General features: G+C 33.7%; 1 protein-coding gene across 5 annotated transcripts in view; it reads left to right on the forward strand.

Annotated features, from left to right (window-relative positions):
* MON2 (MON2 regulator of endosome-to-Golgi trafficking) overlaps positions 1-15,519 on the forward strand; it is a 124,189-nt gene that overhangs the window by 91,652 nt on the left and 17,018 nt on the right. For 4 of the 5 annotated variants that reach the window (XM_027106885.1, XM_027106886.1, XM_027106887.1 and 1 more), the window contains 5 exons: positions 549-739; positions 6,857-6,917; positions 8,051-8,174; positions 11,316-11,523; positions 13,995-14,077. In XM_027106885.1, the coding sequence (XP_026962686.1) occupies positions 549-739; positions 6,857-6,917; positions 8,051-8,174; positions 11,316-11,523; positions 13,995-14,077 (667 nt within the window). Of the gene's footprint in view, positions 1-548; positions 740-6,856; positions 6,918-8,050; positions 8,175-9,180; positions 9,219-11,315; positions 11,524-13,994; positions 14,078-15,519 lie in introns of those variants that run through there. The other variant, XM_027106888.1, reaches the window with a different exon arrangement.

Consider the following 15,519-nt stretch of genomic DNA (forward strand, 5'->3'; position numbering starts at 1 on the left):
TGGGAGAAACCCCATCAGTCAAATTATTTTCTGCCAGGAGAACTATGGCAGAATGCTCTAATTTTATAACGTCAAGTTGGAGAAGCTGCAAAATTGTAAGTTTCTTACTCTTAACTTTTCAGAAAACATCTCTATTTTTTATGATGCGAAACCGAGGTTCAAAAAGGTTATTATTCAGTCCTTATTCAGGGTCATTGTTTATAAAATGGACATAGGACTTAAAAGTATATCTTTCTAGGGAATTCCCTGGTAGTCCAGTGGTTAGGACTCTGCGCTTTCAGTGCTGAGGGTGCGGGTTCTATCCCTGTTCGGGGAGCTAAGATCCCATATGCCTCGGGAAGTGGCCAAAAAAAAAAGTATATCTTTCTAGGCAGTATGATTTGAGGACCATGTCTGAGAATTGGTCTTTCTAGAAAATAACATCCTATTTAAAATGAAAATACCTATGTTATTATTTTTTGCTCTCAGCTATAGTTTTTTTTAAGTAATTAAAGCTGTGTGTGTTTGTTTTAATTAGTATTTATCTTAAACTGTCTTTATTTTCACAGACTCTTAGGGTTCCTCTCAGTTTGAAGTATTCCTGCCCTTCCGAAAGCACATGGAAACTAGCAGTATCTTCTCTCCTCAAAGTTCTTTCTATTGGGCTACCTGTTGCCCGGCAGCATGCTTCTTCTGGAAAATTTGACAGTATGTGGCCAGAACTAGCCAACACTTTTGAAGACTTTCTCTTTACTAAAAGGTCAGCTTATTCATTTTTACAGTTAAGACAGTCTTTCAAGAAGTACACATTATACCTGTAATTGCTCTAAAAACAGTATTTCTCATTATTCATTAACAAAGTAATTCACTCTTAAGATTGCTAGATTGTATACAAAGAAGAAGTGGATTAGGCATTTATCCACTGGGTACATTATCTGTGAGCAGTGGAGATTTTTGCTGTTTACAGTGTTTTGGTTGTAAGACAGGGGTCTATATATGAGGTCACATGAATGCATCATAATTAAGGAGCCATGGTTTTAACTCGATGAAGTTAAGAAGGTCCATTTTAAAAATCTGATGCCCATTTAGCATTACAAGAGAAAAACAACTTCCGAAAATGAGTTTTTTTAAGAATAAATAAGATCATTGGTAATAACGAACAGCTCTTTAAGATGTTTAAGTTTTGCAAAGAAGAATGTAATTTTCATTGTATACATTCCAACTGAGGGTGTGTCTTAAGGATGCTATTTTGACCCCTCACTGAATGAGAATAGGGTAATTAGAATACGGAATTTTTTGAATGAGGAGTCTGCTGCAGTCTCTCTAGAGCTGTACTATCTAATACAGCAGTCACTAGCTACAATTAACTTAAATTTTTAATTAACGAAGTCACATTAATAACTCAGTTCTTCATTCTCACTAGCCACGTTTCAACATTGCCATGTGTGGCTAGTGGTTGCTCTAGTGGGTACTGCAGATCATTGAACATTCCCATCATCACAGGAAATTCCGTTTGGCAGCACTAATCTCAAATGTGCCATTTTACTAAAGATGGACTTAACCAGTAATAGCTGTGATAGGTAGGTAGTCTTCAGTACTCCTACAATCTAATTTTCCTTTGTGCTATAGTGGTGAAATTCTATGACAACAAAAGTTTTTCTATTTTTTTTTTTTTTTTTTTTTGCGGTATGCGGGCCTGTCACTGTTGTGGCCTCTCCCGTTGCGGAGCACAGGCTCCGGATGCACAGGCTCAGTGGCCATGGCTCATAGGCCCAGCTGCTCTGCAGCATGTGGGATCTTCCCGGACCGGGGCACGAACCTGTGTCCCCTGCATCGGCAGGCAGACTCTGAACCACTGCGCCACCGGGGAAGCCCCATTAATCATTCTTTAAAACTATAGAAGGATGAATGTGTCATGCACTGCTATTTAATCATTAAAAATTGTTAGTTTGAAACCATTTAAATTATAAATTTCATATACTTGAAGAAAAACCTACATTGGCATATTGATAATGATCAGATGAGTCTACACAGAATGATTTAACTGAAGAGTTTCTATCTTTCTAATGTGGTTTAGTTATTAAGTAAAGAAAAGTTGTAGAGTGCAGAAGGTTAACTTACATTTTTCTCTGTAGAGGTTTATCTGATATTTCAGAATTGGAAGTAATGACATGTGATCGTAATTTCTGTTTCCATAACTGGTCAGACTTTGTTTTGCTTTCTTATATATTTCTCAACTCTAGAAATCTTATTAATACCAATGCAAGCATATTCTTTGTATTGAATATATGCAGGAAAATGATAGTGACTCACAAAGCATATCTAAGCAAATTCTGTTTTCATTTTTAAAATAACCCTGGGTATTTGAGTTCCTTTGTGGACCCTGTTGCCTATGTCACTACGTTAATTTGTATGAAGCAAACAGATTTAGAAATTTAAACTTTTCTTTTTCTTTCTCAATTATCTGTCTGTATATGCATGTTGCCCTATTAATAAGTTGAATGAGCTTAGATCAGTTTTTTTGAAATGAGTAAAACTTCTTTAAGAATTTCTTTTCCTATGACTGAGTCTTTCCACCGTCTTTCTTATTCTCAAGTTTCTTATTGAACATTCTTCATTTTCCAAGCTTTGTTCTTATTTTATTAAATTCAGTTTCTTAAGTACTTTCTTTGTGTACAGGAAAGTAGGTAGAGAAACAAAGGCCTAATAATAGGTAATTAACATTTTATGTAATTTTTGTATTCATGCAGTTGTAGTATAATTTCATTACAGTATTTTGCCTGTTGGAGGCCCTACTTACATTAAAGGTTTGAGTATATTGAGTATGTTGAAAAATCACACAGTTTAAGAAACAGTTAACATAGAGGATAAGAGCATTGACTCAGGAGCCAGATTACCTGGATTCAAATCCCAACTGTACAACTTTGTAACTGTGATATTTTGTACAAGTTATTTATGTTTCAGTGACTAATTTTCCTCATCTGCTAAATAGGAATAGTAATGCTACCTAACTCATAGGGTTATTGTGAGGATTAAATCATTTAAATGAATGCTTAGAATAGTTCCTGGAATGTAAGTGCTTCTATTAAAATGCTTGCTCCTACTATTATCCTCATAATCATTATTTCTTTCACTTAAGAGAAACTGACATTATCCATATCCTTTACCGTGAAACAGCTATATTTTAAACTAAAAACTTAACGACCAAAACTTTAAATAACTGGGACTAGGAAATTTACCCCTAAATTTGGGGTTTTTTTAAATGGCTAGAAAAAAAATAAAGGTACTAAATTCTGGTACTAAGTAACACAGAATCAGTGTTCTAAGTTGTGGTTATTCTAGTTACACATTTAAGCCTTCTACTACATGAAGTAATAGAAAGATACCCTGTATTGAGAGTCAGGAGACCTGTGGCCTACTCTTGACTCTGCCGCCTACTTTCTGTTCACCTTGAACTGGTCATTTCCTCTCAGTTGGCATCATTGTCCTTAATTGTAAGACTAAATTAACTGATTTGACTACTTGTAAAAGTCCACAATTATTTTATGTATTTTGACTTAATGTTTTAATCAGTGTTTTTAATTGAATAGTTTACATTGATAAAGCCAATTTAGTTTTTATTTCATAGTCCAAAAATACCTTAAGGCTCAAAGTGAAAGCTTTTATTAGTTAGTTGATGATAAAAATGCAGTGCTCACTAAGAGAACTTAAAAACCATGCACACTTTCACAGTTTCATGAGAAGATTTTGCCTTTGTTTTTGTTTTCCAAATAATTGATTACTTTGGAAAATCACAAACTGTTAGATTTTAAATTTTATTTTATGGCACATATACACAATGTTCTATAATTGAAATCTATCAGTAGTAGTATTTGAACAGTAGGAAGAGTGTTTGGAATAGCATGACTTAGGTTTTTAGATAATATGAATATTTGAGTATCTTTTATATTGGAACATTTATAAGTTTTTTAACCTAATTACTGATACTCAAAGACTGTGTGAATAACCATACCTTTCTCTGTGATGTTTCCCAACTGTTTATGGTCTGCAAGCTGCTTTCATACAGTAACAGCAACAGTACAGTAACAAAGAAAACAAATAAAACCAAAATCAACTAGAAGAAACAAGAGGCTTTGGACATCACTGAGGACTATCATAAGTGAATGAATTGTTTAAATGAGTGAAAGAAAAACAATTAAAAATGAGCAACATAAGGACTGTAACCTGGTGGACACTTAAAGTCTGTTAGGAATTCATTCAGCCACCCTTTGAGTACCAAAACATGGTACTTGTCCTCTAGAAGACACGTGGGCTAGTGGGAATTGATACAATTAATAGTCTGTTGACCTTCAGTTAAAAATCACTAAGTACTACCCAAAAGAATTGAAATGAAACGTGTTCACACAAAAACTTGTACACTAATGTTTGTAGCAGCATTATAACAGCCAAAAAATGAAAACAATCCAAATGTTCAACTGATGAATGGATAAATTAAATGTGATATGTACATCCATACAGTGGAATATTCAGCCATAAAAAGGAATGAAATACTGATGCATGTTACAACATAGATGAATCTTGAAATTATTATGCTAAGTGAAAGAACCCAGACACAAAAGGCCATATATTATATGGTCTCATTTATGTGATATGTCCAGAATAGGCAAATCAGTAGAGATAGAAAATAGATTAATGGTTATCAGAGTTGGGAGGAGGGTAGAATGGGGAGTGACTACTAATGGATACAGAGTTTCTTTGGAGGTGATGAAAATGTTCTAGAAGTAAAAGAGGTGACCATTGCACAACTTTGTGAACATACTAAAAAGCTGAATTGTGCAATTTAAAAGGGTGAATTTTATGGTGTATGAATTATATCTCAAAAAATAATTTTAATGTACCATTCAGAGAGAACTGATGAAAAATACACATAATACTTTATCAGTTTGAAGCCTCTTTTCTTTCAAATAAAGATTCATGAAAAAAATTTTTTTTAATTACTAACTACTGTACTCCTCAAGCTTAGAGACTATACGGATCTTATATGGCCCATTTGTACCTGCAGTATTGACTATCTCCCTTTATAATTGATAGGTAAATTCTGTTAATCATCTGTGTTTTTAAAAGCTCGACCAATGTTTTTTGATATGCTCACAGTATCTAGAAAGGATACTAACTATAAATTAAAATAAATAAACATTAGTGTGAGTTCTGAGATCAGAAGATTCAACCTGTGCACAATTGAATAAATTCTTGATTTTATTGATCACTAGGATTAGGAGGAGTTAACCTTTCAGCTTTGTATGCTACTCTCTTCCCTCATTATAAGATATTTTAAAACTACAGTTCAGGGGCTTCCCTGGTGGCTCAGTGGTTAAGAATCTGCCTGCCAATGCAGAGGACACGGGTTTGAGCCCTGGTCCAGGAAGATTCCACAGGCCGCGGAGCAACTAAGCCTGTGCGCCACAGCTACTGAGCCTGCGCTCTAGAGCCCGTGAGCCACAACTACTGAAGCTCGTGCACCTAGAGCCTGTGCTCCACAACAAGAGAAGCCACTGAAATGAGAAGCCCTCGCACTGCAATGAAGAGGAGCCCCACCCCCGCCACAACTAGAGAAAGCCCGCGTGCAGCAACAAAGACGCAGTGCAGCCAAAAATGAACAAATAAATAAATGAAATCTATTTAAAAAATTGGAAGTCTCAAAAAAAAATAAGGTTCAGTGTTTCTGATATGTGATCCCAATAATATTAATACTGTATGTTCCTGATAAGCTTTTTTTTATTAGTACAATAGTTAGCCAGTTGGTATTTGTCTTTGTGTGTGTGTGTATTTTAATACCTGTGGTTAGATAAACCAAATAATACCAAATAGAGCAAAAATAGCTCTAGATACAAAACTCTATACTGTACCTCTAAATCTAAATATGATAATACTGTTTTTACATTTATAACTTTTATAAAAGAAAAGAACTTAGGCTCAAATATCATATAAATCTAGGTTCAAATTGTGGCCTTGTCATTTATTTACGATGTGTTCTTGGTCATATTACTAAGCCATTCGAACCTTCAGTTTCCTCTTCTGTCAATTACATGATAATACATGTGGTTACTGTGGAACATAGGAGATAATGTAAATAAAGCTCATAATACAGTGGCTGGCTTTCTAATTTTTGCTGTCATTATTATTGTTATAATCATTACCATCCTATTCTCAGCTGTTTTTAAGTGCTTAATATTTCATTGTTTCATAAGTTTAATAGAACTATACTGCTCATTCTTATTCAGAGCCACAGGGTCTAGAATTAGCTTTGGTTCCCTCGGAACTGTTGATTTATTCTGATCTTGTTGGAACACTGTTCTGTTTTAGAAAGTCTGAATCAGTCCACTTCTTTCCAGATGTTCTCTTTTACTGTAAAGATATTTAGTATATTGTATTTATTACAAATTAATGCGCAGTGGGCTGTTGCTGAATGAATAATTCAGCATCTTGACCAAGGCTCTTTTAACTTTCTCTGAAATTACTGGCAATATAAGTGAATTCAGTTTTTGTCACAGTGGTAATTTTTGCTGTAACTCCAGATGATAGTATCTTTACTTTTCTTCGTTTTTCATTCATAGTATTAAAAGAAGTTTTGTTCTACAGGTTTTATTTAGTTCAAGATTGTACTAATTATTTTTGTAGCTAGAATTTCATGTTTGTAATTAGCTTAGTCATTTATACTAATTAATTAAAAATACTGTTCTTTTAAATAACTGATAATATTCTAACTTGGGTGAGAAAATATATTTTTTTGATACTTGAATTCTGTTTATTTTCTGTTTGTATTTTAAGGAGATATTTTACCTTTAAAAATCAAGTCTTTTATTTATTTTTCTTTTAGCATACCTCCAGATAACCTCTCTATTCAAGAATTTCAAAGAAATGAAAGTATTGATGTTGAGGTGAGGAAGCTATTTAAAAGATTTTCCTGTGACCATTTATGAAAACCAAATAGTAGAAATGTTGAAACTGTAAAATTGCTAAAAAAAAAAAAAAAAAAGTAAAGTGATAGGTTGAGCTTGAACCTAAAAGCATTAAAACACAAAGGTTAAAGTTTAATTTTTAAAGCACTGACATTTAAAAAATTAATTTCTTATATTTGTTAGCTTTGTGCTGTGTGCGTGTCCAGATACTTAGCTGTGTCCATTTAATAATTTTAAAAAACAGTTGGTTTAGTAAAATAAATCCATCAGTCAGTGAGCATGTATTTGAGAGCATACTTTATAGTTTGACAAATCAGATATTTGTATTTAAATTAATCAATAAGTTGCTCAGATTTTTTATTTTTAACCAGATGTAGAAGTAAATAATGAATGTTTTTTTAAAGAATATATTTTGCTGATTATAACTGGAATTTAAAGAAGTAGTTTTTGGTTATGGATTTTTTTTGTTCGGGGGGGTTATTTTTTCCCTTTAAGTGGGATAAGGGAACTTTTAAATAAAGCAAATCAAATAAATTACATAGAAAGCATAGGCATCCTATCGATATATAGATGCAAAATATTGCCTTTTGTCCCATTGCTATGTTAACTCTTGAAAACTCTCCTCAAACTTTTCTTCTTTCTCTTCAAAAGGCAAAATCACACATTGTATGTTAGAAATAAACTAGTTAACAAAAATGAATATAACTTCTTAATGGCGCATTTTTATGGTTCTAAAAGGAGATTTAAATCATGTTCTTAACCCTGTTTTAGATACTTTATTCTAACATGGATACATTTCATATGCTGATTTTTTTCTCCAGAGCTCTCTTTGCATTTATCATGTTGCAGATCAAAATTTATTGAAGTTTTTATATAGTAAACAGTTTATAGTATTGACTATTTCGTAATAAAGTTATTTACTAAGACAGATGAGGGAAACAGACTTATTATCCTGCATATTAACATTAAAATGGTTGTATACTTCTATTAAGAAAGATTCTTTAACTGATTTTCTTTTAAAATAAAATTTAAATTTTACTCTAGAAATTATCATTTGAGTTAGTCTCTTTCAAGAAAAAAAAATACCTTTGAATTTGCATCTTTTGTTTTAGGTAGTTCAGCTTATCAGCACTGAGATACTACCTTATGCCAATTTTATTCCTAAGGAATTTGTTGGTCAGATAATGACTATGCTTAATAAGGGATCAATACATTCTCAGTCATCTTCATTTACAGGTATGTTATTTCAATATTTATTTTTTTTGATGTTAATAAGTATTGAAGCACTTTTGAAGAAGCTGACTTCTACTAGAAATGTTTACTCCTACAATTGTGGTAAATGTAAACAGGAGAATGGTTAAGAATGTGATATAGAATATTAAGCTTTATGAGGGGAAAACGTGGTAAATATTCTGTGATGAATTAAATTGCAAAGCACTTACGGAATCCACCTAAATCATTGCAGGCTGACATAAATCACCAGTTTTGTGAAGTCATGGATTATTGGGAGGTAATGAATGTGTATTCTGCCACTTAGTAGTTGGTTAAGTGTGGTTTTTTTTTTTTTTTTTTTTTTTTTGCGGTATGCGGGCCTCTCACTGCTGTGGCCTCTCCTGTTGCGGAGCACAGGCTCCAGACGCGCTGGCCCAGCAGCCATGGCTCTCGTGACCAGCCGCTCCGCGGCATGTGGGATCTTCCCAGACCGGGACACGAATCCGTGTCCCCTGCATCTGCAGGCGGACTCTCAACCACTGCGCCACCAGGGAAGCCCCCTAAGTGTCAGTTTTGTCATCTGTAAAATAAAGATATTAATACCAACCTCTCAGGACTATAATTGCAGAGCTAGTTCATTAAAAAAAAAAAATCCTTAACATTTGTTAGAACTAAGATTTAGTGAATGACCACAATGTGCAGGGTTATGCTAGAATATTAATCTCATCCCTCACAACATTTCTGTGAGGATAGGTTCTACTGTATTACAGAGGGGAAATGGGTTTAGAAAGGTTGAAAATAATTGCCCACAGTCTTAAGCCTGGAGACCAAAGTTCATCCTTAAAAAGAACCACATGCTTCTTTTGATGTACCATATTGGGAGATGAGATGTAAGTTGGTTTTTGCTATTATTTCTTTTTTTTAAACCTATGCTCAAGTGTTAAATGTAATCGTGGCACCATAATGTGATTTTTTTGGTGAGATAATTAAAAAGTTCTAAATTTGTGCCATTCATATCCTTTGTCCCCAGAATTTACTGGAGCTGTGACTAAATTCTACTAAACTGTGGTAAACACTTTAAAGAGCATTTCTATGTACAGTTTGACCACTAGATACTGCTTACTTCACAAACTGGTTCTTTTTCCTAGCCCAGACAGTTTTTAAAATTAATCTGGTAAAGTACAGGTTTGAAAACATTAGCACCTCAGAGAAAAAATTTTGAAGTCCATTTATCTTAATTTAGTCAGCTTTTTATTAAGTATATTTAAAAATTATAGATAAATTTTTTATAAAATACATTTTAAGAACCATGTTTATAATTATATGTAAATATTCTAAGCTAAATAAGGATTACCAAGTTACCATGTATACTTTTCTAGCAGTTTTCTGATGATACCTCTTGCCATTTATAATATTAAATGTACCAAGATAAAGAAGGTACATGTATGTTCTTCCAGTGACTTGACCATTGGACACAAATTTCTCAGCTTTAACTTGGACTTTTCTTTAAACATATACATACAGAGTCTTTCCTGCTAATAAACAAGACCAAGCTATAAACACAGAGGTTCCAGTGATTATTTTTGGTCCCCTGCTCTTAGGTATGATTTGACAGCCACAGCTCACAGGCGTTTGAGGAAATCTTCCAACACAAAAGACAAAGACCAAAACAAATGAAGAGAGGGTGAAAGAAACTGGTAGGAAAGAGATAAAATGCAGAGCCATAGAAAACATTTATTTAAAAAAATATATAATTAGGATGCTTAAGGAGATAAAAGATTTTACATTCATGAAACAAGAAGAATGATATTAAAATGGAACAATCAGAACACGAAAGAGCTCAAAGAAGCTAAAAATATGATAGCTGAAATATGTTCAATGGAGGGTTGGAAGAAAACATTAAGAAAATATAACCCAGAAGTAGAGCAAAGACAAACAAGTGGACAGTATGAGAAGAAAGAAATAAAATGGATCCGAGGGATCTAACATCTGACAATAGGTCTTCCAGAAAGAGAGAATAGAGAAAAGCTAGGAGAGGAAATTATCAAAGAAACAAACTGAAGATACAATTCTGCAGATTAAAAGTGGTCTCTCAGTACCCAGAATAGTGAAAGAAAAAAGACTCACAATAAGACATGTCATCATGAAATACCAGAATAATAGAAATAAAGAGAAGATGCTAAAAGATTTCAAAAAGAAAAGAAAAAAGTTCAAACACAAAAGAGTTGTATCAAAAGGCCATTGCAATTCTCAGCAACACTGGATGCTCAGAGACATTGAGGCTATGGTTTCATAGTCATAAATGGAAAAGATTTTTAACATGGCGTTTCATACCTAGGCCCACTGTTGGCCAAGTGAGGAGTGTAGAATGGTAATTCTCAAATGTCAGTGTGCATTATCCTCACCTGGAGTGAAGTCATTGCTGGACTGTAACCCCAGAGTTTCTGATTCAGTAGGTCTGGGGTGAGGCATGAGAATTTGCATTTCTAACAAGTTCTCTGGTGGTGCTGATGCTGCTAGGAACCACACTTTGAGTACCACAGTAAAATGACACTTTCAGAAATGTAAGGTCTCAAAATTTTTACTTCCCATTCACTTTCTCAGGTACTACAGAGTATGCCTTGTGAAAACAAAGGAGTAAATCAAAAAAAGGGAAAGCATGAGGTCTAGAAAGTAAGATATAACACAAGAGAGGAAAAAAACAACTCGCAGGGTCAGGCCAAAGACTAGTTCCAGGATATAACTGGACAGTATGTCCAGAGAGCAACTAGTCCAGACTGGAGCAGAGGTCAGGGTCCAGGGAAGATGTTGCCAAGAGAAAAAAAGAAACAGACAGACAAACGGATTATTCCAAGTTTGACCATGTAGAAGATTGTTGAGAGGTACTCTAGTGCTGTAGAAGTGTATAAAAAGACCAAGACAAGACAAATGTTGAAGTGATGAGAGTGGATAGTCTTGCCTTGTTTTTTAACCTTGCAAGGAGGAAAACTGTTTCTGTGTGTGTGTGTGCGTGTGCGTGTGTGTGTGTGTGTATGGTATAAGTTTTTCATAGATGCTCTTTATCAGTTAAGGAATTTCCTTCTATTCCTAGTTTGCTAAGAATCGTGTCATTAAGGTGTATTTATTTAACCTTGTATTAACCATCAAACATTGTTAATTCTACAGAAGCAGAGATTGATATTCGTTTGAGAGAAGAATTTTCTAAAATGTGTTTTGAAACACTGCTCCAGTTTTCCTTCAGCAATAAAGTCACAACACCTCAAGAAGGCTACATCTCACGGATGGCACTCTCAGTGCTTCTAAAGAGGTCTCAAGATGTACTACATCGTTATATAGAGGATGAAAGATTAAGTGGTAAATGCCCTCTTCCAAGGTATATGTATATATGTATTTTTTTAATTAAAGAAGGAAATACACTGTCATAGTTATTAATACTTTTAAAAAGCTCTGGAAATCAAGTGTTTTCATAAGTGATCTGAACTTAACCTGAGGCTGTTTATAATTTTATTTATCCCATACAGTGTAAATATTCATAAGTTTTGCTGCAGATATATTACTGTGTTTTATTATGGGGTGCTTTTTCATACTGCTTATGGAGGTTAAGTAATATATGGTATATATACCAAATTACTTATTTTAATTCGAAAAAAATTGAATTCTAAAATATATCTTCTCAAGGATTTCTGGGTAAGGACTTGTCGATCTGTATGAACACATGATCGTGAATCTCTCTAGAGAGAAAATAATAGATAAATCATACTTTATGAACTTCCTAATTTGTTTTACAGTTATTTCTAGGTTTCTCTGTAAGTCATCTAGCCATATCTTTGATCTTCTTTTCATCTAATTTGCTTAATTAAGCCCTTGTACCTAAACTGATTTGCTTCTCATGTAGTCATGCCATGCCAGTTGAAGGGGATCTAGGTCTTTCTGCTAAGCCAAGGCTAATCAAAGTTGGGGTATATATCAGAATTCATCAAAAAATACAATCATAAATTGCAGTTATGTTGCCAATCTATTTTTTTTTTTGCGGTACGCGGGCCTCTCACTGTTGTCGCCTCTCCCATTGCGGAGCACAGGCTCCAGATGCGTAGGCTCAGCGGCCCTGGCTCTCGGGCCCAGCCGCTGCGCGGCATGTGGGATCTTTCCGGACCGGGGCACGAACCCGTGTCCCCTGCATCGGCAGGTGGACTCTCAACCACCGTGCCACCAGGGAAGCCCCTCCAATCTATTTTTTAATGTGTAAGTTAGAGGTTAAGGCAAAGCAAATGAAGCAAACAGAAAATAATATTGGAAGACAAAGTTATCAAAGAAGCAAACAGAAAATAATATTGGAAGACAAAGTTATCAAAGTCAGGAAAGAGTTAGGAAAATCATTCCAGGTCCCATCTCATAAGGCAGTAAATCAGTAACCCTAAGTCTTTGTTTACATTCTTATTTACTTAGAATAAATCTCCAGAGTTGGGATTGACCTGTCAAAAGATACAGACATTTTAAAAGGTTTTGATATATATTAAAAATTGCCTGTTAGAGACTTCTATCAGTTTATTTTCTCCCAGGAGTATATGACTGTCTTTTCCCTCAATTTTTAGCAGTTTAAAATTATTTGCCACTTTATCACTTATTTTTTCTTTTTAAAAATTTGATGAATGAAGAAATATCCGCTTTTTTTAAAATTTTTCTTTTCTTTTTTTAATTACCAATGCTTATTTGCCATTTGTATTTCTACTTCTAGCATCCACTGTATTTTGAATTTCTAGAACATAAATTATACCTCCTAGTGGATTTTATACAAAAACATTCCAAAGACATGTTAATAATTTGGTTATTGTCATGATTGAAAATTGATTTATTAAAATTGACCTCTGAAGCATACTTGGAAAAGCAGTAATGGAGTTGTTGCCTTGATTGGAATATTTTTATTGGAGTATAAGATATTATTCGATTTCAGAAAGCAGCTTTCCTTCATTTTTTGTGTTTTAAGTGTTTATTGCTTTAAATTGAGTCTTATTTATAGTTGTTATATTGTATCATCCTGTGTTTGATGCAGTATTATTGCATTATTTTCTAAAAAGCTACACTGCAACACAATAAAATATTTGTATACTTACAAAGGGAGGCTTGAAATAGTACCCTGTCATAGTATTAGGAAAATCTTATCTGTTGAGTGATAACACAGATTCATACCAGGAGTAGGGTGTGGGGGAGGACTATAGAGCAGAAGAGATATATTTCTGCAAGGATAAAGAAAGAAATCAAACTACTCTTGTTGGTCCTTTACTCCAAGTTTATTCTTCATTGCTAATGTCTCCAAACAGTGTCACCTTGGGGTTGATTTTGAGCATATTTCTTATTTGTTGTTTTAGAAAGTTAAATAAGTACTATTGTGATTTTAAAGATACTTTTCACAGCATGATAAAATATGTGAAGGGGGTAATAGTGATCTTTATTTCCCTTTAAGCTTTGGCAAATCTCTTTTAGTACTAATAAGTTAAAAAAAAAAAAAAAGAAAAACTGCTGTAGAAGTTTTAAAAGCACATCTTGTACAGTGTTTTAATTTGAAGTAGTTCTATGAAATACCTTACTAATAAATTTAGATTTGCATGAGTAGATTGCCTCCCCCATTTTAATGTTGATAACTTAGAATAACTATAAATCTTAATTGCACACTGAAGTACATGTTAATGAAATGATTTTCTTTTATAAGAATTTAAAACTGATATTAACTTTGCATTGTTTTGTGTTTAATGTTTTCCAGAGTATGTCTATTTGTATAACTTAGTACAAAACACACATGGCATATCTTGAAATCTTGATGGAAATAATTTCCCATCTTTTTTTTAGGCAACAAGTAACAGAAATCATATTTGTCTTAAAAGCAGTCAGTACTCTCATTGATTCACTTAAGAAAACTCAGCCTGAGAATGGTAAGTGCTTGGAAACTCAGTTATTCTAAATTTATAACATTTATGTTCTATTTGTGTTGTATTTTTATACTACTATTAAGTTAACTGAGTTTTAGGAACATAACAGCTATAAGACATTTTTCTCCAGACCTTATGACAACAAAGCAGCAAGTCCATTAGGATATCAATTAAGTAAAATTACTTTGTAATGTTTTCTTTATTTTAAGCAAATTTTGCTGACTTTTTTCCCCCCAGCTTTGAGATGTGGTTGACATACAACCGTGTATAAGTTGAAGGTATACAACTTGTTGATTTGATACCTTTTTATATTGCAATATGTTTACTATGGAAGTGTTAGCTAACACCTCCATCATGTCACACAATTACCATTCCTTGTCTGTGCTGAGAACATTTTAAGATCTACTCTCTTAGCAACTTGCAAGTATATAACACAGTATTATTAACTGTAATCACCATGCTGTATACTAAATCCCTGGAATTTATTCATCTTATACCTGGAAGTTTGTACCCTTTGACCAACATCTACCCATTTCCCTGACTCTCCCAGAATTGGCAACCACCATTCTACCCTCTGTTTCTAGGAGTTCAGCTTTTTTAGATTCCACATATAAGCAATATCATAATATAGTATTTGTCTTTCTCTATGTGACATTTCACTTAACATAATGCCCTCAGGTCCATCCCATTGTCTCAAAAGGCAGGATTTTCCTCTTTCTCACGGGTGAATAATATTTTGTTGTGTGTGTGTGTATATGTGTGTTTACAAATACATATAAATATACATATACACATGTAGCACATCATTATCCATTCATCCATTAATGGACACTTAGGTTGTTTCTATGTCTTGGCTATTGTGAGTAATGCTACAATGAACATTGGGAGTGCGGTTATCTCTTTGAGATCCTGTTTCCTTTTTCTTTGGACATATGCCTAGAAGTGGAATTGCTGGATCATACGGTAGTTCTATTTTTAATTTTTTGAGGAAACGCTATACAGTTTTTCATGGTGGTTGTACTAAATTACATTCCCATGCACAGGGCACAAGGCTTCCCTTTTCTCCACATCCTTGCTAACACTTAATATTTCTTCTTTTTTTGATGGCACCATTCAAACAGGTTTGAAGTGATACCTCCTTGTGGTTTATTATTATTTTATTTATCGAGTACGATTGGTTTATAACATTATATGTTTCATGTGTACAACATTATATTTTTACTTGTGTATATACTACACTACTGTGCTCACCACCAAAAGTTTAGTTTTTATCCATCACCATACAGGTGTCCCCCTTTATCCATTTCACCCTCCCCCATCTCCCTTCCCTTCTGGTAACCACTACTCTGTTCTCTGTATCTATGTGTTTGTTTTTATTTGGTTTGGTTTGTTTATTAATTTTTTTAAAAAATATTCCACATATGGGTGAAATCATACAGTATTTG

This window comes from Aethalodelphis obliquidens, unplaced genomic scaffold (genome assembly GCF_003676395.1).
Source record: "Aethalodelphis obliquidens isolate GAN/ISIS:26980383/991018 unplaced genomic scaffold, ASM367639v1 scaffold8, whole genome shotgun sequence".
Lineage (NCBI taxonomy): Eukaryota > Metazoa > Chordata > Mammalia > Artiodactyla > Delphinidae > Aethalodelphis > Aethalodelphis obliquidens.